General features: G+C 41.6%; 1 protein-coding gene across 1 annotated transcript in view; it reads right to left on the reverse strand.

The window, feature by feature from the left end:
- FBN2 (fibrillin 2) overlaps positions 1 to 24,583 on the reverse strand; it is a 379,678-nt gene extending 355,095 nt beyond the window's left edge. The window contains exons 1-4 of the mRNA XM_077291494.1: positions 24,020 to 24,583; positions 20,308 to 20,390; positions 5,051 to 5,149; positions 3,860 to 3,955 (exon numbers count right to left, since the gene is read on the reverse strand). Of these exons, the coding sequence (XP_077147609.1) occupies positions 3,860 to 3,955; positions 5,051 to 5,149; positions 20,308 to 20,390; positions 24,020 to 24,231 (490 nt within the window). The 5' untranslated portion in view covers positions 24,232 to 24,583. The remainder of the gene's footprint in view (positions 1 to 3,859; positions 3,956 to 5,050; positions 5,150 to 20,307; positions 20,391 to 24,019) is intronic.
- Between the last annotated feature and the right edge of the window lie 562 nt (positions 24,584 to 25,145).

Raw genomic sequence — 25,145 nt, forward strand, 5'->3', positions numbered from 1 at the left:
TGTTTTATGTGTCCCTCCACATGCTTGTGCAGGGCAGGGACGGCTTGCCTGCTGAAGTAAAAGCGGCTGGGCACACTGTACTGTGGGACTGCCAATGACATCAAGTCACGGAAGCTGTCAGTCTCCACCAGCCTGAATGACAGCATTTCCAGTGACAGAAGTTTGGCAATGCCTGCAGTCAGAGCCTGTGCTCGTGGGTGGTTTGACGAGAAAGGCCGCCTTTTCTCCCATGCCTGTACTACCGATGGCTGTAGACTGGGCTGGGAGTGTGGGGTTGACTGGGAAAGTGGTGCTGCGGGTGGAATTACAGCGGGTCTCTGGACAACAGGGCCAGAGGTTCTTCCACGGCGATCCTGGGAGGAAGCCGAACCAGCTGCGTGTGAGCTAGAGGAAGAGGCAACACGAGCTGAAGAGGTGGTAGCTGCCGCTGTTGGTTGGCCTAGCTCTTCAGTGTGTTTGTCTAACTCCGCCGGGTGCCTGTTGCGCACATGTTTCCACATGTTGGAGGTATTGAGGTTGGCGACTTTTTGACCTCTTTTGATTTTTTGATGACACACCTTGCATCTGACATAGCAAATGTCATCTGCAACTGTGTCAAAAAAGGACCAGGCACTGCAAGTCTTGGGAGCCCCCCTTTTGACTTTTGGAAGAGACATGCTCCTTACGGGTGCCAAAGCGGAGGCTGCAGGATCCGCAGTCTTCCCCCTCCCTCTCCCTCTTTGGACCGTACGGGGAATCTCTTCCTCAGAGCTGCTCCCACCACCTTCCTGTCCCTGACGCCAAGATGGGTCAAGGACCTCGTCATCCACACTACCCTCTGCCCCCAACTGCTCCTCCCGGGTAGTCTCAGCAGCAGAGCACGCACCAGTAAGTGGCACCTGAGTGTCATCATCAGCTGATGCGGCCTGCGATGTGGTGAACGGAGCCACTGGCCCACCCGCCTCTTCAGACTCAGAGAGAAAAAGCTGTTGGGCATCACTGCACCCTGCCTCTTCTTCCATTTCTCCAATGCTGCTTGGCTGGCCCCCTGTTTCCAAGCCAAGAGATTCAGAGAACAGAAGTAGAGACGGCTCCTGTCCTGGGCTCTCTGTCTGCCTGGGCAATTTGGCAGGTGGTGAAGAGACAGATGGCTGCTCTCCAGTGCTCTGTGTCTGAGAGGATGTGGCACTAATGGAAGTTGATGCATTAGCTGCCATCCATCCCACAACGGCTTCAATTTGGTCTTCACGCAGCAGCGGTGTACGGCGCTCGGCGACAAAGCTGCGCATGAACGACTGTTCCCTCGTGAAAGTGGGTGCTGATGAGTCACCGGTGCCCGCAGCGGGCACAGAATCCCCACGTCCCCTCCCTGCTCCGCGCCCACGCCCACGTGCCTTACTCACTGCCTTCTTCATCGTGGTTGACTGATAAAGAAAAGCAGAAAAGTACTAACGGCTTTGTGTGCTTATTCCTGAAAAACTCCTCCTAACAGGTATAAGAAACACTAATTAGCTAAAGTGTGGACTAGACTTTAATATGAGTTAATGTGGCCTACACAAATGTAAAGTGGTGTAACTGGTGTGTTTGGTGAACTTTATTATTTATTTCTTTTTTGGGGGCTGAACTGACAACGGATAGAGCTGCAGTCACACGGAGACCGTGCAGACAGACGTTAACGGCGCTGTAAGGCCCAAAAACCCTCCTCTACTTTATCCTATGTAGTGTTTTTCCACAAATTAGCTGGAGACGGGTGGAAAGACACTAATAGGATTTTTTTAAATTAATTAGCAGCAGACTACAGTACTTGAAAAAAAATTAAAATTGATTTGGCGGTATGACGCAGTTAACAACCCTGAGCTGGAGACAACCAAGCTACGGCTGCTCACAGACTACAGGGCGAGCTGCAGTCACACGGAGACCGTGCAGACAGCCGTAAACGGCGCTGCAAGGCCCAAAAACCCTCCTCTACTTTATCCTATGTAGTGTTTTTCCACAAATTAGCTGGAGACGGGTGGAAAGACACTAATAGGATTTTTTTAAATTAATTAGCAGCAGACTACAGTACTTGAAAAAAAATTAAAATTGATTTGGCGGTATGACGCAGTGAACAACCCTGAGCTGGAGACAACCAGGCTATAGCTGCTCACAGACTACAGGGCGAGCTGCAGTCACACGGAGACCGTGCAGACAGCCGTAAACGGCGCTGCAAGGCCCAAAAACCCTCCTCTACTTTATCCTATGTAGTGTTTTTCCACAAATTAGCTGGAGACGGGTGGAAAGACACTAATAGGATTTTTTTAAATTAATTAACAGCAGACTACAGTACTTGAAAAAAAATTAAAATTGATTTGGCGGTATGACGCAGTGAACAACCCTGAGCTGGAGACAACCAAGCTACGGCTGCTCACAGACTACAGGGCGAGCTGCAGTCACACGGAGACCGTGCAGACAGCCGTAAACGGCGCTGCAAGGCCCAAAAACCCTCCTCTACTTTATCCTATGTAGTGTTTTTCCACAAATTAGATGGAGACGGGTGGAAAGACACTAATAGGAATTATTTGAAAAAATGTGCAGCAGCCTGCACTACTTCAAAAAAAAAAAAAAAAAAGGACAGTATGAGGCAATGAACCACCCTCCCTGAACTGAATACAACCAGCTATGGATGGCCTATGTGGCTGCACTCAGACTAGAGAGTGGGCTGCACTCACACACACACACACAGAGAGACCTTGCAGATCGCTGTGAAAACAGCGCTACAAGGCAAAAGCAAGGTGAATAGTAGGTGAACACAGCGGTTGCTAAATTAGCCTTTGGAAAGCACAAAGAAGCAAATCGCTATCTCTAAACTGTCCCTCAGTCAGCAAACAGCGTCCTGTCACTAACTGAATTCACAGCAGAGTGATCGCAAAATGGCGCCAGCGACTTTTAAACTGCATCATGACATCATTTCAGCAGCCAATCACAGCCTTGCCAGTACTTTCATGCCCTCCATGCTAAACAGGATGTGCCCACACTTGGAATCTTTCTCATTGGCTGAATTTCTGAATTTTGAATCATGGAACTTCCGATTCCGGTATCCGATACGCGCCAAGTATCGGAATCCCGGTATCGGAATTCCGATACCGCTAGTATCGGCCGATACCCGATACTTGCGGTATCGGAATGCTCAACACTAGTTATAAAGTATTCTAATTTACTGAGATAATGACTTTTGGGTTTTCATTGGCGGTAAGCCATAATCATCAACATTAGCAAAAATAAACACTTGAAATAAAGTCATTACAAACTGATTGATCTATGTAATATATGAGTTTCACTTTTTGTATTGAAGAACTGAAATAAATTAACTTTTTGATGATATTCTAATTTTGTGAGAAGCACCTATACTTTTTGTACTTACAGTTTATGTGGTTGATAAGATGTATGTTGCGGGATACATACTTCTTGCTTAAATTTCATTTGTCACTCTAGCCTGTAAATTGTATCTTTAAATAATCTGCTTTGCAATTGATAATATTGTTTTTCTTGTTAAATTAATAAAAATGATACATTTTAAATATTTAGTATCGTGGATCACCTGTTGTTGAGTGATGTGCATTAGTGTTGCTAAAGTTTCATATAGTGCCAGTGTATACAAGTGAATGTCTTTAGATTTTCAAGTAGATATGTGTTGCAGGAGTTATTTGGTGTATTATTAATTTTTCAATGTATAGTAACTATCCAGTGTATGACCATTACCCTGCTCATAGACATAAAAGGGGGGGAGGGGGGATTCAGATCATTGATATATATCGGGGAGTTGACTTTAGACAATGTTGGACTGTATTATTTTTAAACTAGAAAAATTAGTGGAAACTCCTTTAAGTTGTAGCATACTTACGTTGTCCACAATGTACTCCAACATAACCCTTTTGACAACGACATTGATCATCAACACATGTTCCTCCATTCATGCATCGAATGCTGCACTGAGAGACTGTAAAACAAAATCATAAATTACACTTTTTATACTTTACCTCATACAATATATTATCATAGTCTCACTTCATACGTTATATATGTATTAAGTATTCATTATAAATACATTCTAAACACTTGTATCTAGGTGTATTATTTGACATCTAGAGAGCAGAGAAAATGTTTGTACTCCATCATCATTCCATAATTTCATAATTTTTAAGGTTGAGCGTAGACTTAAGTCCATCGAGTTCAAGCTATAGCCTAAGGGTACGTGCCCATGATGAGGAGGAGCAGCGGTTAGGACGCAGCTTACCTGTGCTGCGTTCAGAACACTGCGTTCTACATTAGAAGTACAGTGGATGAGATTTATAGAATTCCCATGCCCAGTGTGCTTCTATTTAATGCTACATAAACTCACCCGTGGTGCGGGTTTACAAGCTGCAGCATATTATAGCCATTCATTTAATGTGGTAAATCCACATGGTTCAATGAACACATGTGGATTTAACTGCGTGAGCGAAAACACGCTGAGTCCAAAAAGTGGTGATTTCCTGATCATGGGCACTTAGCCTAACATGTTGATCCAGATGAAGGCAAAAGCCCCATAGGGCAGACACTAATAGTTCCATATTAGGGGAAAAATTCCTTCCTGAGTTCACATACAGAAAACAGATTTGTTCTCTGGATTAATGTCCCATTAGAGAATCTAGTATCAATAACGTAATATTATATTTATCAAGAAAGGCATCCAGGCCTCCCTTGAATTTTTGTAGTAAATCAACCATTACATCAACATGGTGCAGAGAGGTCCATAGTCTCACTGCTCTTACAGTAAAGAATCTGCATCTGTGATTATGATTAAACCTTCTTTCCTATAGACGTAGAGAATGCCCCCTTGTCCCCTTCGCAGGTCTATGTGTAAAAAGATCATTAGAAATATCTCTGTACTGTCAACTGAAGTAAATCCCAAAAGAGGTTGTATTTGGTGGATTAGATGAATTAGGCTGTCACATTTTGGTGCTTTGCTACTTCACCATGCTACCTGATCCCCTGTGAAAATTTTTGAACATAAAAGCATAATGGTCAACAAAATCATAGTCATCAAACTAACCAGTTTTTGAAACACAGGCCGGAGAAACTTGTCCATTGGAGCACGTGCACATGTTTGGACGGGAGCAGAATCCTTCACCACAGCTATTTCTACAAATTGCTATAGAAAGAGAAAAAAATAGAAATATACCGTAATTGTCTCCACAGTCATTACTTTTCATATTGCAAAAAAAAAAACCATTTAGTATTTTACCATTTTATTGATGAATCTATACAGTATTTTCAGATATGTTTATTTGTTGGGATAATAGTCTGTTAAAAAATGGTATAAAAGTAGACTTCTTGTCCATTTAATTTAAAAAAATTTTAAGCAGATTTTGAATGTAAGCCCTGCAAAAAAGTCTCTTGAGGGGACATATGTGACTGACTGCTTATCAAATTAGCTTACTATTTCTCGTATTTTTCTTTTGAAGTCCAAAATTAACATTAGTGGGAATTTAGTATGGGAAAATGCAAGTAGAAGCTTAAAGGAGTTGTACCGTCAAAAATGAAAATGCTACAGTCACTCTGTGTGAATCCAGACTTGGGAATCCTCCCAGGGCACGCACAGCGATATGCATACACCTGGTCAGATCACGTCTAGTGGGTGTGGCCTCGCTCAATACACTGGTATTGGCGAGGCCACGCCAGTTAGACAAATGGGCCCACTGGACGCCTGCTCCCACAGAGCATGGCCTTGTTCCATCCACTAGATGGATTCTGTCCGGGATAATGCATATCAAATACCTAACCTCTGTTCCTGGGACAGAGAATGGCGAATCCTCACAGCACATGTGCAAGTTCTGGGAGGCTTCACAAGGCTGCAGTCATGCAGAGTGACTGAAGACTTTTTATTTTAGACTAGACAACATCTTTAACTGCAGTAGAGTAGGATGTACAATTCTGTAAGCTAAATATGTCTGCCTCGAATTTCCTTTTAGTTGGCGTGTCATACAGCAGAATATTCTATAAAAGTCAAAGAATAACAACAAAAACTAATCAGGTATAGAACGCAGTGACTTTTGCAACTCCGTCTTGTAGCTATAAAAGGTGCAGAGTGGCAATCTCACCCAAGCCCTGACACCTGAAAGGTATCAATGACCTCTCTGTTGTATAGTATTGTGCCATAATCAAAGTAGCACATGGAAGTACACAGTTTGTACTGAGTCACACAACTTTCAAGCAATACCTCTGGTTTATCTGTATTCTTTTTCTATTTTGATTCTGTAGGTGGTACTAACTTTTCTCCACCAATGCTTTCAGCACCTACTCTGCCCCTGCAAACCTTGCTGATACATACTGGTAATTACCTCATCAAGGCCTCTATGTACTTTGTCTAGCTCCATTCTCCATTGTCTGATTTTCACTTTGTTTTTGCTGCTAAAGTTCTTGGGACTTGTAGTCATATGGTAGGTATGACCTATGTTTATTTAACGCTTTTACGCTTGGTTTGTCTCTGGCTTAGTTCCTGACTTTGACTGATACTCCGGTATTATTCCTGGTTGCTCTACCATTTGATTAATTATTACAACAACTCTAATCTGCTCAAAATTCTGCTCCCAATTGAGTTTCTACATCATTGCCATGATAGGAGGATGCTTCAGGGACCACATCCCAGAGACCCCTCTGATGCAAGGACCAAATCCGCACCCCGATTTAGTCTGCGTCAGTCTGAACAATCAGCTCATCTGGAACATGTCATTTGATAGCCATGTTGGAGACTGTAAGTGGCCACCACAGCAGCCACAAAATATATATTAAAAGGATTAAAAATTGAAGGAGGATAGGCTTTGCTGTCAGTAGCACACAGCATTGCATACAGGCATTTGCATTCAGCCTCAATGGTCCTATGGCAAAATTAAAACTATAATAAAGAGGTATGCTATTAGTCAGTCTGGAATATATCAAACCATGATGAACCTATAAATATTGTCAAAATTGACCTTGGAAAGCCATTTTATTCCTGATGGGAAATGTTCCATTTTAACCTTAGATAAACAAAGTCTCTCTACACTACAGATTCATATCTCTGTATAGTTTTTGCTATGGAGATTCATTAGTCACTGTCATTTTACAAAACCTGTATGTAAATGATAGCTGATGTAATCGAATCACTTCACGGTGCCAACTTTGGAACTTCCAGTGAGAATGGGCAAGTTACGAGGAAGTTAGATGTCGAGGGGACAGAATTTTGGAGCTATTTTAAGCAGAACAGTATAATTTTAAGTAAATGAATTAATTTTTACTTGATAAAATGATTTGCACTTTTGATAGTCATCATCACATTTGCAACCATCAAAGCACGTATTATTTTTGTTCCAAAATAATCAGTATAATCTGTACATTACATCTTTGTACTTAAGATCAAGAAATTATGCTAACATGACATAAAGCACAAGCCAGCGGATATTGGTCTAAAGCCAGAGATACAAGGAAGTGACTTTTGTGCCATGTCCCATACAAGCAGGTGACAAGCAAAATGTGGATATGATTGTCGGTGTGCAGTTCTGTGTGCTCATATGAATGCTGGATGGATTTGAGCTGCCTCTGTTGCATACACTACACTGCTCTGTAAAAGTTTTAGTTTTAGAAGTGATTGTAGCTAACTTCAATTCTTGACGTTCGAGATAGGTATCAGGTGTAAAGAGCAGGAGGCACCAACCAGATATGGTGCCAGCTCAACTCCTGCGCCTGCTCTAACACATGCACATAGAGCCTGCTCTAACACGTGCGTACATGTATGGCAGATGTTGGGATGAGTTAATTTCAGTATTGCATCAGTCTATTGATACAGTGGATGATCAGCTGGAATGGGCTGATCAGTACAACACATGAATGTGCTATCTAATAAGCACTTTTTATTTCTACTTTTACCTAAAATAGCTGCATAGTCTGCACTATGTCTTTCGTACTTTTGTAGATGCAATTACTGAAAGTGAGAACTATTTGCTCCTTAGTCACTGGGTCAATACACCTGTAGGAATGGGAAGACTAAGACCATCAGCAATCGGGAAGTAATTTTTTTTCCATAATCTTTAAGGGTGGTGAGTAGTGGTGAGCGAGGGTGCTCGTTACTCTCGTTTTCCGAGCATGCTCAGATGTTCTCCGAGTATTTTCCGTATGCTCGTAAATTATGTTTGAGTCCTCGCAGCTGCATGATTTGCGGCTGCCAGACAGCCTGAATACATGTGGGGATTCCCTAACAAACAGCCAATCCCTGCATGTGTTCATGTTGTCTAACAGCTGCAAATCATGCAGCTGCAGGGACACAAACATAATCTACAAGCACGCCCAAGATACTCTGGTAACACTTGAGCATGCTCGGAAAACTCGAGTAACGAGCACACTCGCTCATCACTAGTGGTGAGTTATCTGCATATCTGTAAAGGTAATCTAACATTAAAAGGAAACATTTATTATCTAAGGTAGTAGCTGTATGAACCCATTTTTCTTTTGATTTGGTAGATGATGGATTTAAAGTGTAGTTCCAGGGACAAATTAAGAAATGTAGCTTCATAGCACTTGGCATGTCCAATATGTGTCAATTAAATAAATTGTGCTAGTATGCAGATGCCCTGCAGTGCTTTATTAGGCTGAAGTCCTATGCTACACCAAAAGTCTGCAATCGTATATACTGTATATACATACAGTGGGGAAAATAAGTATTTGATACACTGCCGATTTTGCAAGTGTTCCCACTTACAAACAATGGAGAGGTCTGTAACTTTTATTGAAGGTACTAGTGATGAGCGAATATACTCGTTACTCGAGATTTCTCGAGCACGCTCGGGTGACCTCCGAGTATTTTTTATTGTTCGGAGATTTAGTTTTCCTCACCTCAGCTGAATGATTTACATCTGTTAGCCAGCATAAGTACATGTGGGGGTTGCCTGGTTGCTAGGGAATTCCCACATGTAATCAAGCTGGCTAACAGATGTAAATGATTCAGCTGAGGTGAGAAAAGCTAAATCTCTGAAAAAATACTCGGAGGTCACCCGAGCGTGCTCGGGAAATCTCGAGTAAAGAGTATATTCGCTCATCACTAGTAGGTACACATCAACTGTGAGAGACAGAGTCTAAAAATAAAAAAAAAAGAAAATCCCATTGTATGATTTTTACATAATCAAATTGCTTTTCATTGCATGAAATAAGTATTTGATCACCTACCAACCAGCAACAATTCTGGTTCTCACAGACCTGTATTAATTGCAGCTGTTTGAACTTGTTACCTGTATAAAAAAACACCTGTCCACACACGCAATCACACTCCAACCTCTACACCATGACCAATAGCAAAGAGCTAACTAAGGACACAAAGCAAAAAATTGTAGACCTGTATAAGACTGGGATGGGCTACAGGACGATAGGCAAGCAGCTTTGTGAGTAAGCAACAACTGTTGGCACAATTATTTGAAAATGGAAGAAACACAAGATTACTATCAATCTTCCTCGGACTAGTGCTCCAAGCAATATCTCACCTCGTGGGGTAAGAATGATACTGAGAAAGATCAGGAATCAGCCCAGAACTACAGGGGAGGACCTTGTCAATGACCTGAAGAGAGCTGGGACCACAATCTGAAACATTACCATTAGTAACACTATGCCGTCATGGATTAAAATCCTGCAGGGTACGCAAGTTTCCCCTGCTCACACCAGTACATGTCCAGGCCCTTTTGAAGTTTGTCGATGACCATCTGGATGATCCAGAGGAAATATGAAAGAAGGTCATGCGGTCGAGGAAGAAGAAGGATGAGTACAAGCCCAAGAACACCATCCCAACTATGAAGCATGATGGGGGAAACATCATACTTTGGGGGTGATTTTCTGCAAAAAGTACAGGACGACTGCACCGTATTAAAGGGAGGATGGATGGGGTCATGTATCACAAGATTTTGTCCTACAACCTCTTTACCTCAGTTGGAGCATTTAAGATGGATCGTGGCTGGGTCTTCCAGCATGACAATGACCATAAACACACAGACAGGACAACTAAGGAGTGACTCTGTAAGAGGCATTTCAGGGTCCTGGAGTGACCTAGCCAGTCTCCAGACCTGAACTCAATGGAAAATATTTGTAGGGAGCTGAAACTCAATATTGCCCAGCGACAAACCCAAAACCTGAAAGATCTGGAAAAGATTTGTATGGAGGAGTGAGAAAAAAAATCCCTGCTGCAGTGCGTGCAAACTTGGTCAACAACTACAGAAATGTCTGACCTCTGTAAATGCAAACAAAGGTTTATGTACCAAATATAAAGTTATGTTTTTCTATTGTATCAAATATTTATTTCATGCAATGAAATGCCAATTAATTATGTAAAATTCATACAGTGTGACTTTCTGGATTTTTTAAGGATTCTGTCACAGTTGAAGTGTATCTACGATTAAAATTTACAGCCCTCTCCATTCTTTGTAGGCAGAAAAACTTGCAAAATCGGCAGTGTATCAAATACTTATTTTCCTAATGTATAGATAATGCCTCTGAAATAAATCCTAAAGGAAGCTATATAATTAAGACAGGTTAATTTGGACACAGTATTATAATGAATTTTCAAATGATTCAAATATGTTATAGAACATACTTGTAGTATTTAAAGTTCCCTATAATGAGTGACAGATAGGCTGCATATCAAAGAGACTTGAGACTTCAATGCTGTAGGGCTCAGCTCGAGTTATAAAATAATACGTTTGAAAAATGCTCTTATAAGTAAACGGTTTCTATTGTATCAGTGATATGTCGTCGTTACATATAATTGTCATCATCCACTGACAAAGCTTTCTTACCTGCGATAGTGTATAAGTGGGCAATTGCTGTGTGCAGGTGCCAAGTGCCAACAGAACCTATCTGCCATCAAGACTGTATTATCTATCTAGTTCCATAGCTGTTGGGATCTACAGCTAGTATAATCTGATAATGGCCAGGACTGTTTGCAGAGACAGTAATATTGGTATCTACAAACATGTGCTTGCCAGTTACAATGGCATAAGAATCAGCCACCTAATTATTTTCAGTAAGGTAATTAAGTTCTTCTAAGAAAACCAGTAATACTTTACTGAATGAAAAATGACTGTGACATTTGATTTGCTGAGACGAGACAGGAAAGTAGATTCCCCAAACTATTGCCACAAAGTGTTAAGCCTAATGCTCTCTAGAGTATCATTCCATTCTGAACTATTAAGATCCATTCAAATAGTGAAGAACCAAAGATATTTGATTCCTTGCCATTATCCCGCTTCCACAAAACGTAACATTTGGTACTGCAGATTTGGGCAGGGAACATTTTCCTGGCATTCATTAAACCCACATTCATCCAACAGACTGCCAGATGGTAAATTATGATCCAACAGAGGTGAGCTTTATAATGCTCCAGCCAAGAGCATTGCTCAAGGAATCCCAAGACTTGCGCGCAGCTGCTCAGCCATAGAAACTAAGATCATTGAATTTCTCATGACAAATTATTGTGCTAGAAGCCGTTTTTAAAACGTCACAGCCAATAATGATTTTTATAGACTTCAGCACTTGGTGGTCTCACACTATACGGTAACATTGGGGTTCATCAATATGTATTGTATGTTTTTCTTATTTTAATGAGTCAAAGGCAGATGTTAGCAACTGTATAGGCTTTGTTATCAAAGATCAGCTATTTGCGCTGCAGTTTAATTTTCTTCCAAATTGTTAACAGGAAGCTGCTATCATTGTCTGCCATGTTACAGATAGAATGGAGCTTACTCTATCCTGAAATCAGCAGGGAGAAAGTAAGGGGCTGCAGTAATATAAGTCTCTTCATTCTATGCCCATACTGACCTGAGCGCAATGTGCAGTTTGTAAGTAAATGACATTTCCAAATAGCACATAGCACTCATTTTGTGACCTAGAATTAGAAACTTTAATTTGCACACCAATGTTCATATGTTCATTGTAAAACTGTTAAAAGAAATATTAAATACATAGTAAATATTTTAAGATTTAGATTTAAAGGGAATCTGTCAACGGATTTTGAAGGAAGGAAAAGAGATGCTGAATCCAATTATGTATTTCTTAGATTACTGTGGGCAACAGTTGTCACAAAGAGTTCTTAGATATAGCATAAAGCAGAGCTCTGAACTCTAACCCTGCACAAACCAGGCTCTGTATATACACTGTCTATAAACAGTGAGCTGCTTATCAAAGGAGAGGGCGGAGTTAGACTAACAAGCGCACACCAGCTAGTCACAACAATGATGATATCCTAGTAATAAAACCTTCACTGTAAGTAAACCACAGCACACAACTTGATAAGTGACACATAGCTGAATTCTGTTATTAACCCCTACCACATGCTGTTCCCAAACTACATAGCAAAAACCTCCTGACAGATTCCTTTTAAGAATTCATCTAGGTACTGTTTTAACACTATTGAACTGTTACTAAATAATTGATGACTAAGGCTGCTCCACCTTAAATCATGTGATCCCTTTAAAGGGAATCTATCAGCAGGTTTTTGCTATGTAATGTGAGAGCAGTATGATGTAGGGGCTGAGATACCTGATTCCAGTGATGTTTCACTTAGTAGGCTCTGTGTTGTTGTTTAATAAAACAGTCTTTCATCATCAGGTGATCATCACTACAGGAATAGGTGTCTCATGCTTCCTAGTCAACTGCTCTGTGTAATCCCACTCTAACTACTGATTAGTAGCTTTCGGTCAATGTACACAGAAAGCTGCCAATCAGTGGTGTGGGCGGGGCTATACAGAGCTCAGAATTCTGAGCACTACTAGATCTGCAGCAGTGAAAACTATGATTGTATCAAAATGACAGCAAGCAGATCAGTAAATGACACATCACTTGAATCAGGATCTGAAACCCTACATCATGCGGCTCTTAGGTTACATAGCATTTAAATAAACCTGGTGATTGATTCCTTTTCACAATAGCCAGCATTTAGACTTTTGATTCCAGCAAAAAAAAATAACAATGTGGGCTAAAGAATTCCATGTTGTAAAAGTATTACATTATCATTAGAAGCATGTTTAGAGCATTGAGATAATCAAGCCATTTTTGTGGGAACTTGGCCAACGTAATATAGCCCACTAATGATCTCAGCATATCTATCTATATAATTGTCTAAGGGGAACTTCCATCTGTTTGTCTGTCTGTCTGTCGCGGAAATCCCGTGTCGCTGATTGGTCGCGGTTGGCTGGCCGTGACCAATCAGCGACAGGCTTAGTCCAGCCGTGAATTGGCCCCTCCCTACTCTCCTCAAGTCAGTGCCCCCTCCCTACTCCCCTCCAGTCAGTGCCAGTGTGTCGCCCCATCCCGGACCAACTTTTTACTATTGATGCTGCCTATGCAGCATCAGTAGTAAAAAGATATAATGTTAAAAATAATAAAAAAATAAAAAATTGTACTATTCTCACCTTTCGCTGTCTACCGATGCGCGCGATGCTGCTGCCAGCTTCCGTTCCCAGTGATGCATTGCGAAATTACCCAGATGACTTAGTGGCCTAAGTTTTAAAAAGTTTTAATTTTTTTGTTTCAACAGGTATATGTGTCATGATTCTCAATGGCGAGAGAACATAGCCCAGCATATATGAGAACTAGCTCTTGGAAGATGGAAACTATACTGACCATGAACTAAACCTGCCGCACAACTAGAAGTGGCCGGGTAGCATGCCTATGTTTTTTTTATCCCTAGATGCCCAGCGCCAGCCGGAGAACTACCTAATCCTAGCAGAGGAAAAGACAGTCCTGGCTCACCTCTAGAGAAATTTTCCCAAAAGGCAGACAGAGGCCCCCACATATATTGGCGGTGATTTTAGATGAAATGACAAACGTAGTATGAAAATAGGTTTAGCAAAAATCGAGGTCCGCTTACTAGATAGCAAGAAGACAGAAAGGGCACTTTCATGGTCAGCAGAAAACCCTATCAAAACACCATCCAGAAATTACTTTAAGACTCTAGCATTAACTCATAACACCAGAGTGGCAATTTCCGCTCACAAGAGCTTTCCAGACACAGTAACGAAACAGCAGCTGTGAACAGGAACAAAATGCAAAAACACACAAGGACAAAAGTCCAACTTAGCTGGGAGTTGTCTAGTAGCAGGAACATGCACAGAAAGGCTTCTGATTACATTGTTGACCGGCATGAAACTGACAGAGGAGCAAGGTTATATAGCGACTCCCACATCCTGATAGGAGCAGGTGAATAGAGGGGATGATGCACACAAGTACAATTCCACAAGTGGCCACCGGGGGAGCCCAGAATCCAATTTCACAACAGTACCCCCCCCTCAAGGAGGGGGCACCGAACCCTCACCAGAACCACCAGGGCGATCAGGATGAGCCCTATGAAAGGCACGGACAAGATCGGAGGCATGAACATCAGAGGCAGTGACCCAAGAATTATCCTCCTGACCGTATCCCTTCCATTTGACCAGATACTGGAGTTTCCGTCTGGAAATACGAGAGTCCAAGATCTTTTCCACAACGTACTCCAACTCACCCTCAACCAACACCGGAGCAGGAGGCTCAACGGAAGGCACAGCCGGTACCTCATACCTGCGCAACAATGACCGATGAAAAACATTATGAATCGAAAAGGATGCAGGGAGGTCCAAACGGAAGGACACAGGGTTAAGAATCTCCAATATCTTGTACGGGCCGATGAACCGAGGCTTAAACTTAGGAGAAGAAACCCTCATAGGGACAAAACGAGAAGACAACCACACCAAGTCCCCAACACAAAGCCGAGGACCAACACGACGACGGCGGTTGGCAAAAAGCTGAGTCTTCTCCTGGGACAACTTCAAATTGTCCACCACCTGCCCCCAAATCTGATGCAACCTCTCCACCACAGCATCCACTCCAGGACAATCCGAAGATTCCACTTGACCGGAGGAAAATCGAGGATGAAACCCCGAATTACAGAAAAACGGGGACACCAAGGTGGCAGAGCTGGCCCGATTATTGAGGGCGAACTCCGCCAAAGGCAAAAAAGCAACCCAATCATCCTGATCCGCAGACACAAAACACCTCAAATATGTCTCCAAGGTCTGATTAGTCCGCTCGGTCTGGCCATTAGTCTGAGGATGGAAAGCAGACGAAAAAGACAAATCTATGCCCATCCTAGCACAGAATGCCCGCCAAAATCTAGACACGAATTGGGTCCCTCTGTCAGAAACGATATTCTCCGGAATACCATGCAAACGAACAACATTTTGAAAAAACAGAGGAACCAACTCGGAAGAAGAAGGCAACTTAGGCAAGGGAACCAGATGGACCATCTTAGAGAAACGGTCACACACCACCCAGATGACAGACATCTTATGAGAAACAGGCAGATCCGAAATAAAATCCATCGAGATGTGCGTCCAAGGCCTCTTCGGGATAGGCAAGGGTAACAACAATCCACTAGCCCGAGAACAACAAGGCTTGGCCCGAGCACAAACGTCACAAGACTGCACAAAGCCTCGCACATCTCGTGACAGGGAAGGCCACCAGAAGGACCTTGCCACCAAATCCCTGGTACCAAAGATTCCAGGATGACCTGCCAACGCAGAAGAATGAACCTCAGAGATGACTCTACTGGTCCAATCATCAGGAACAAACAGTCTACCAGGTGGGCAACGATCAGGTCTATCCGCCTGAAACTCCTGCAAGGCCCGCCGCAGGTCTGGAGAAACGGCAGACAATATCACTCCATCTTTAAGGATACCTGTGGGCTCAGAATTACCAGGGGAGTCAGGCTCAAAACTCCTAGAAAGGGCATCCGCCTTAACATTCTTAGAACCCGGTAGGTAAGACACCACAAAATTAAACCGAGAGAAAAACAACGACCAGCACGCCTGTCTAGGATTCAGGCGCCTAGCAGACTCAAGGTAAATTAAATTTTTGTGGTCAGTCAATACCACCACCTGATGTCTGGCCCCCTCAAGCCAGTGACGCCACTCCTCAAAAGCCCACTTCATGGCCAAAAGCTCCCGATTCCCAATATCATAATTCCGCTCGGCGGGCGAAAATTTACGGGAAAAAAAAGCACAAGGTCTCATCACGGAGCAGTCGGAACTTCTCTGCGACAACACCGCCCCAGCTCCGATTTCAGAAGCGTCGACCTCAACCTGAAAAGGAAGAGCAACATCAGGCTGACGCAACACTGGGGCGGAAGAAAAGCGGCGCTTGAGCTCCCGAAAGGCCTCCACAGCATCAGGGTACCAATCAGCAACATCAGCACCCTTCTTAGTCAAATCAGTCAATGGTTTTACAACATCAGAAAAACCAGCAATAAATCGACGATAAAAGTTAGCAAAGCCCAAAAATTTCTGAAGACTCTTAAGAGAAGAGGGTTGCGTCCAATCACCAATAGCCTGAACCTTGACAGGATCCATCTCGATGGAAGAGGGGGAAAAAATGTATCCCAAAAAGGAAATCTTTTGAACCCCAAAAACACACTTAGAACCCTTCACACACAAGGAATTAGACCGCAAAACCTGAAAAACCCTCCTGACCTGCTGGACATGAGAGTCCCAGTCATCCGAAAAAATCAGAATATCATCCAGATACACAATCATAAATTTATCCAAATAATCGCGGAAAATGTCATGCATAAAGGACTGGAAGACTGAAGGGGCATTAGAAAGACCAAAAGGCATCACCAAATACTCAAAATGGCCCTCGGGCGTATTAAATGCGGTTTTCCACTCATCCCCCTGCTTGATTCGCACCAAATTATACGCCCCACGGAGATCAATCTTAGAGAACCACTTGGCCCCCTTTATACGAGCAAACAAATCAGTAAGCAGTGGTAACGGATATTGATATTTAACCGTGATTTTATTCAAAAGTCGATAATCAATACACGGCCTCAAAGAGCCGTCTTTCTTAGACACAAAGAAAAAACCGGCTCCTAAGGGAGATGACGAAGGACGAATATGTCCCTTTTCCAAGGACTCCTTTATATATTCTCGCATAGCCGCGTGTTCAGGCACAGACAGATTAAATAAACGACCCTTAGGGTATTTACTACCCGGGATCAAGTCTATGGCACAATCGCACTCCCGGTGCGGAGGTAGTGAACCAACCTTGGGTTCTTCAAAAACGTCACGAAAGTCAGACAAGAATTCAGGAATCTCAGAGGGAATAGATGATGAAATGGAAACCAAAGGTACGTCCCCATGAGTTCCTTTACATCCCCAGCTTAACACAGACATAGCTCTCCAGTCGAGGACTGGGTTATGAGATTGCAGCCATGGCAATCCCAGCACCAAAACATCATGTAGATTATACAGCACCAGAAAGCGAATAACCTCCTGGTGATCCGGATTAACACGCATAGTCACTTGTGTCCAGTATTGTGGTTTATTACTAGCCAATGGGGTGGAGTCAATCCCTTTCAGAGGTATCGGAGCCTCCAATGGCTCCAAATCATACCCACAGCGTTTGGCAAAGGACCAATCCATAAGACTCAAAGCAGCGCCAGAGTCGACATAGGCGTCCGCGGTAATAGATGACAAAGAACAAATCAGGGTCACAGATAGAATAAACTTAGACTGTAAAGTGCTAATTGAAACAGACTTGTCAGGCTTCTTAGTACGCTTAAAGCATGCTGATATAACATGAGTTGAATCACCACAATAGAAGCACAACCCATTTTTTCGTCTAAAATTCTGCCGCTCGCTTCTGGACAGAATTCTATCACATTGCATATTTTCTGGCGTTTTCTCAGTAGACACCGCCAAATGGTGCACAGGTTTGCGCTCCCGCAGACGCCTATCGATCTGAATAGCCATCGTCATGGACTCATTCAGACTCGCAGGCACAGGGAACCCCACCATAACATCCTTAATGGCATCAGAGAGACCTTCTCTGAAAATCGCCGCCAGGGCGCACTCATTCCACTGAGTAAGCACAGACCATTTGCGGAATTTTTGGCAGTATATTTCAGCTTCATCTTGCCCCTGAGACAAGGACATCAAGGCCTTTTCCGCCTGAAGCTCTAAATGAGGTTCCTCATAAAGCAACCCCAAGGCCAGAAAAAACGCATCCACATTGAGCAACGCAGGATCCCCTGGTGCCAATGCAAAAGCCCAGTCTTGAGGGTCGCCCCGGAGCAAGGAAATTACAATCCTGACCTGCTGTGCAGGGTCTCCGGCAGAGCGAGACTTCAGGGACAAAAACAATTTGCAATTATTTTTAAAATTTTGAAAGTGAGATCTATTCCCCGAGAAGAATTCAGGCAAAGGAATTCTAGGCTCAGACATAGGTGCATGAACAACAAAATCTTGCAAATTTTGTACCTTTGTGGCGAGATTATTCAAACCTGTAGCTACACTCTGAAGATCCATTTGAAACAGGTGAACACAGAGCCATTCAAGGATTAGAAGGAGAGAAAGAGAGGAAGGCTGCAGTATAGGCAGACTAGCAAGTGATTCAATTAAGAGCACACTCAGAACTAGAGGAAAAAAAAAAAAAAATTGTAGCAGACTTCTTTTTTCTCTCCTTTCTCAGCCAGTAATTTAACCCTTTTTTTTGGGCCGGTCAAACTGTCATGATTCTCAATGGCGAGAGAACATAGCCCAGCATATATGAGAACTAGCTCTTGGAAGATGGAAACTATACTGACCATGAACTAAACCTGCCGCACAACTAGAAGTGGCCGGGTAGCATGCCTATGTTTTTTTTATCCCTAGATGCCCAGCGCCAGCCGGAGAACTACCTAATCCTAGCAGAGGAAAAGACAGTCCTGGCTCACCTCTAGAGAAATTTTCCCAAAAGGCAGACAGAGGCCCCCACATATATTGGCGGTGATTTTAGATGAAATGACAAACGTAGTATGAAAATAGGTTTAGCAAAAATCGAGGTCCGCTTACTAGATAGCAAGAAGACAGAAAGGGCACTTTCATGGTCAGCAGAAAACCCTATCAAAACACCATCCAGAAATTACTTTAAGACTCTAGCATTAACTCATAACACCAGAGTGGCAATTTCCGCTCACAAGAGCTTTCCAGACACAGTAACGAAACAGCAGCTGTGAACAGGAACAAAATGCAAAAACACACAAGGACAAAAGTCCAACTTAGCTGGGAGTTGTCTAGTAGCAGGAACATGCACAGAAAGGCTTCTGATTACATTGTTGACCGGCATGAAACTGACAGAGGAGCAAGGTTATATAGCGACTCCCACATCCTGATAGGAGCAGGTGAACAGAGGGGATGATGCACACAAGTACAATTCCACAAGTGGCCACCGGGGGAGCCCAGAATCCAATTTCACAACATATATGGTGCCCACACTGCTAAATACTACGTGGGCTGTGTTATATACTATGTGGGCTGTGTTATATACTGCATGGGCTGTGTTATATACTGCGTGGCCTGTGTTTTATACTACGTGGGCTGTGTTATATACTGCCTGGCTGCTATATACTATGTGGGCATTGTTATATACTGCATGTGCTGTGTTATATACTACGTGGCATGTTATATACTGCGTGGGCTGTGCTATATATTACGTGGGCTCTGCTATATATTGCGTGGGCAGTGTTATATACTACGTGGCTGCTATATACTACGTGACTGTTATATACTACATGGCTGTGCTATATACTACATGGCTGTCTGTGTTAAGTGGGCTGTGCTATATACTGTACTATGTGGCTGCTATATACTATGTGGCTGCTATATACTATGTGGCTGTGCTATATACTATGTGGCTGTGCTATATACTACATGGATGTCTGTGTTATATACTATGTGGCTGTGTTATATACTACGTGGCTGTGCTATATACTACGTGGCTGTGCTAAGCGCGACGTACATACTTACATACATATTCTAGAATACCCGATGCGTTAGAATCGGGCCACCATCTAGTAGAATATAAAATCCTTCTATACCTGACTACAAATCAGAATGAAGGCACTCTAGGCGTAATTAAGGCAGGGTGTATATAGTGACTTTGGCTGCAACAGAGGATGCACGACTAAAGAACGCCCTATGCAGCTGCTACAGATGGTAATGCAATTGAATGGAGTTGCATAGGGACCTGCAAGGTACTGCACTCATAACAAGCAAGTGAGAACCATTTTTTATCACTTGCTTCACCAGATTGAAGTAACTTGCTGGTCGCATTGCTACTACCTGCAATATGCTGCGATACAGCAGCTTCATTGAGCAATCTTTGGCTTTGCAACCTAAACAGCATACAAAGTTGTAGTGTAGCTCCAACCTATGAAAAAACAACACACAGATAATCAAGCAAATACTAATATTTGCTAAAAAAAAAAAAGAAAAATAAAACACTTACGGACAATACACTGGTTTCCTCCAGGAAGTGTTTTCCATCCAGGGCAACAGTAAGAGTGAAATCTAGATCCACATACATTTGGCCTTTTAAAAATAGTAAGAACATTAGTATTAGAACACACTTTGAGTCACAGGAAATATAAAAAAATAATCCCAATAAAAAGAATTTGATGGTTGCTTTCTAAATGGAAATGTAAAAAATCTGAAAATCAACTTTTGCCTTGGCAATTGAGGAATTGTAACTTTTCTATGGTTGATCCATTAAAGGGAATCTGTCACCACATTTGACATATCTAATTGATTAATATGGGCATACAGATTATAGAATGCTTTATGATTATAGAATACATCCTTGTATGTCTCATATCAGCTACTTAAGGACGTGCAACAAAGCGCGCGTTGGGGTGGAGGGGTATTGGACCTTCTCTGCACCTTGCCCTAGTCTATGTATCCAATGTAAAAGGTATTGATATACTTACCGCTTGGTTTTATAACACACGTTAAAGCACTATGCACATGAAATTGGACATAGGTTTATTTTCTATTAGATTAACTCATTATCACTGCTAGACACTATGTGCAATTGCTGTGTAAATCTTGTTTGATTTAAATGAATCACCATAGAATTCTGTAATGTGTTGATATATAAATGTTGCTAGGCAGTGTGACCAGCATTACAGTGTATATATTTGGAGATCTAGTTGTGGTTATGTGTCCACGTTGAGATAAGTTTAGAGCTTGTATATAGGGAGGCTCTATGCAGTTAGCAGAGGGTGAATTTTAATGTTCCTCACAGTGTGAGGCACCTTTTCAAGAAACGTGCTTGTATGGAGACAAATTTCAGTTCTCCTGTTCTGGGTTAGTTACATGTCTCACACTGGTAACTGCCCCTTCATGTAAAATAAGCTCTGAGACCACAGTTATCTTCCAAACAAGATCCTCCCCAGAGCCTGGAAGAGGTCATTTATTTAAAGTGATAAAAGATGATTTCTCAACAACAAAGCATCTGATATGAGGCTTAAAGGTAGGACTTTTTTCAGCAGTCTATTACTTGTATGCCCATGTTAATAGATTAGATAGGTCAAATGTGGAGATAGATTCCCTTTAAGTAGGCAACAATGATATTTCAAAGGTTTTAAGGAAACCTGTACCTGTCATGTGCTAATATTAAGTAGTTTTTGAAAACATAATTTCAAATCTTTGAGATGTTCTGCCATTAAATAAGCTAATTCAGAAGCTGCTGAAGCTACTCCCTGCTGATTGGCAGTTATCTGGCTAGAGGAACACTTTAATATTAACTTTATAGTTTCCACTGTCTTCATTATGCTAGCTATGCACATCATGCTAAAAGGAAAAGAGAGATCACCCTATACCATAAATAGGAAAATACAAGGCCAACATGGTCAAAAATCTCTACAAGATCGCAAGTCCTCTCATTACCTATATTTCCCAAGGCATTATATTCCTAATGTGTTATGAATTTATCGTACTAACAGTATAGAGGATTGTGGAGCTCCTAATAAAAAGAAGCTTGGCTGAGACAAAGCCACACATGTTGTCCACAGCCCTAACAGAAACTATTACTGCATAAAGCCAATGCTTGGGTGCAATACAGTGCATCAAGTCTACCACTGAATGATAAATTCAATTATTAGCATCATCATATTTTGGTTTTATGGTTTTATTCTTTGACTTCCAGCGGAACGTTTGAGATTATTTGGTATGGTAACAATAAAACACTTGGTATCCTATTGTACTTCACCATATATAAAGAGCTTAAAAATATAATTGGGATCTACATGGACAAGCAACGTTGCTCAAATAATTAACAAAATGTAATAAACCCTAAACCAACCAATTTAATTTGGTAAAATATGAATGACAACCAATCTGTGTAAAATTTGAAAGTCAAATTTGCTTAGTTATATATCAGCATTAAAGCGCAGGCCACTGCTATATGTATATAATCTATTGATTTACTTATGTGCATCCATATAGCACAGTCTTGCTGCATAGATTCTGCTGTACATGTGGCTAAACATGCCATGACCATAGAGCGGAAGTTCTCAAGATCTCGGCATGGTAACCACGTTGGGTCATGGTAGGTCATAGTGTAAATTACTGTACCAGATCTTTTTGAGCTTACGTCTGTGGCCAATAACATGAAAGTCAGAATTGGAAACTCAGTTTTTTAATTATTTTTTTCAGAAGTCAAATAACAGATAAACTAAAGGTATAAAAACGTAAGTAGATAAACAGAGTTCATATGCATTAATTTCTGTGTGTTAATATGTTAAGATATTCACAGAATAGTATATTAGTTGAAAAAATATATCAATTGAAGAAAAATAAATACTGGAAAAATAACATATCTAAAACTTTTCAAGAAATAAAAGAATGAAGAAAGCAAGTAAAGTCTTTGCTACTTATTTAGATCATGCTGCCTAGATTTCTGTTTGCTTTGCCAGAAGAAATCCTGCAAGATTTCCAAAATAAGCAAAGTCCTAGTCAAGTTCATTCATAAAACACAAATAGCTCTTGCAGATTTAGGGCACTGAAAGCAGAAGGAATAACTGAAAGTTCTAACAACATAGTAATTAGAGGGCTCGAGAATCCCCTAGTGTTCAGATAATGAATGTAATGAATGCTTTAGAGGTTCAAACAAACCCTTAAAAGTTTACTACCCATAACTTACAGTAATTTAGCTTCCCTTATGGAATGTATACATTATCTTCAATAGCACATACTGAAATGAACAACATTTATTATACAACACCAGTGCATTAGGGCCAATTGATGAAAGCTTAGATAGGAAAAAGCCACTTAGGCAGCATTTGAGATGGAAAGATAATATATACACAGGTCATTTACATAGGTGATGATTCCTTTTCACGACTTTGTATATCTAGATCATACAAGTGGTTGTGAGTTCAATTAACTCTTCATGTCACTAAAACCTATAAAGAAAGCAAAAGACATTTTCCAGTGATCAAACTGTAACGAGTTAAACTCTTCCAGAGTGAGGGCCATTTCTACCAACCACAGTTGGCTTGCACACATCGTACGTGCCGGTCTGGCCTCCAGATCTCACAACGTTTTCGGATTTGCTACTCACTGTGGCAATAAGTTAAGAATATAAAAGTTAAAATGTGGGTACACTAATAGGGTTTGCATGCATATACCTAATGGTGGTTCCGCAGGACAGTTTCATTTGAAATCTTTGCCAGATAGATATATTAATACCCTGCAATAGTAGGTGCAAAGACGTACTGCCTAATTTTAATCCACCACTGTATCAAATTCGCTTGCAGATTGCAAGCATGTGTTTATGTTACATAAACCTCAGTAGGCAAAGCGCCACACGACATCAACTTATACTCTTGGGGATGGCAAGCACTGGACGGAAAAACAATGGGAAAAGAATATTGCCTGGCCTTGCTGGATGCCACATTACAGCTTCTGTGTTGATTGGAATATTTTAACAAAAAGGTATTCAGATCACAAAATACAACTAACTTTTGGTTAGTAGCAAAAAATATTATATAAGGAATTTCCATTTTGAAATTTTAAGCAAAGCATTATCAGATGGTATTAAGACTTTTATTAACATATTAAATATATAATGTAAATATTATTGATTTAATTTTACCTGGTGACTATTATGCAAATAATGGTGCCCATAACACATAGTGCTATTAATGGTCACTACCTACCCGTGCAGAGAATACTGTGATCCCCTCCTGCGGGTTCTACTAAGAACAGTAGACCCGTCCTTTGTATCCTGTGTTCCAGTTCTGGACTCTGCATTGAAAGATTGTTGACCAGCAGAGCATCCTAAAAGCATGAGAAAGTAGCCCAGGAGGAACACAGCCCTCCTCCTTGACCTTGGCATAATATATTGATGCTGAGTATCAAACATTGTCATTCAGGACAGAAGGAATCCACTTCTAAGCTGAAAGATGAAAGGTTTCTTAATGTTCACATCCAGAATGCAACTATTCCTTGTGTCGGAGAAACAAAGCAGAAAATAAACTAAAGGAATGCCCCAGGTGGCATAAGTTATGGTATACTATTGAGAAGTTGGTAGGTTCATAAATAATAGGTACTCAATCCTGAGTCAATCACTGCTTCAAAAAAAGTGATTCTCGCACTGTGGTTGAAGCCAGGAAAAAAAAAGAGCATCAAAAGTGAAAAGCTGAAGAAGAAAGCAAACTCTGTGCTGGAGAGTTCAGACTTGTCCCCATACTCAGTCTGTGTAAGAAGCAGGATTAGGATGAGAGTGCTGAGGGCCAGGGGTTTATGAGGCGGCTGCCTGTCAGTGGGGAGGAAACCACAGAACCAGTCACACACGTGAAGGGTAAGGGGAGGAGGAGGGAGAAAATGGGATGGAGAAAAAGAAAGAGGAGAAAGAAACAGAGAAGTAGGCTTTCTTATATTAACCTTTCAGTGATCACTAGTTTTTCTCTTTCTGCGTTGTTGCACTTTCTAATACCTATGCAAAGTGTGTGCTTTCTCATTATAGATGTTTTCTTCTTAGTAGATGGATAAACAGTAAAGTCATTTTCCCACATAGCATAAACACAACATGTTTTTTCCACTGGGTTTTTGACTTGCGGAGACTATGTTCTCAACAGTTCAAGCGAAGTAGATTTGATTTCATGAAACCTTATGCCCACTGTGCGTTTTAGGCCATGGTCACACTTGCATATGCAATGCGAGAAACTCGCTCATCAATACATTCGGCATTCGGGACCGAAGTGTTCATCTGCATAGAAATACATGCAGCCGCATACTCTGGTGCCGAGTGCCGGCGGCTGTGCCGAGAATTTATGCGAGAGA

This window comes from Ranitomeya variabilis, chromosome 1 (assembly GCF_051348905.1).
Source record: "Ranitomeya variabilis isolate aRanVar5 chromosome 1, aRanVar5.hap1, whole genome shotgun sequence".
Classification (NCBI taxonomy): domain Eukaryota; kingdom Metazoa; phylum Chordata; class Amphibia; order Anura; family Dendrobatidae; genus Ranitomeya; species Ranitomeya variabilis.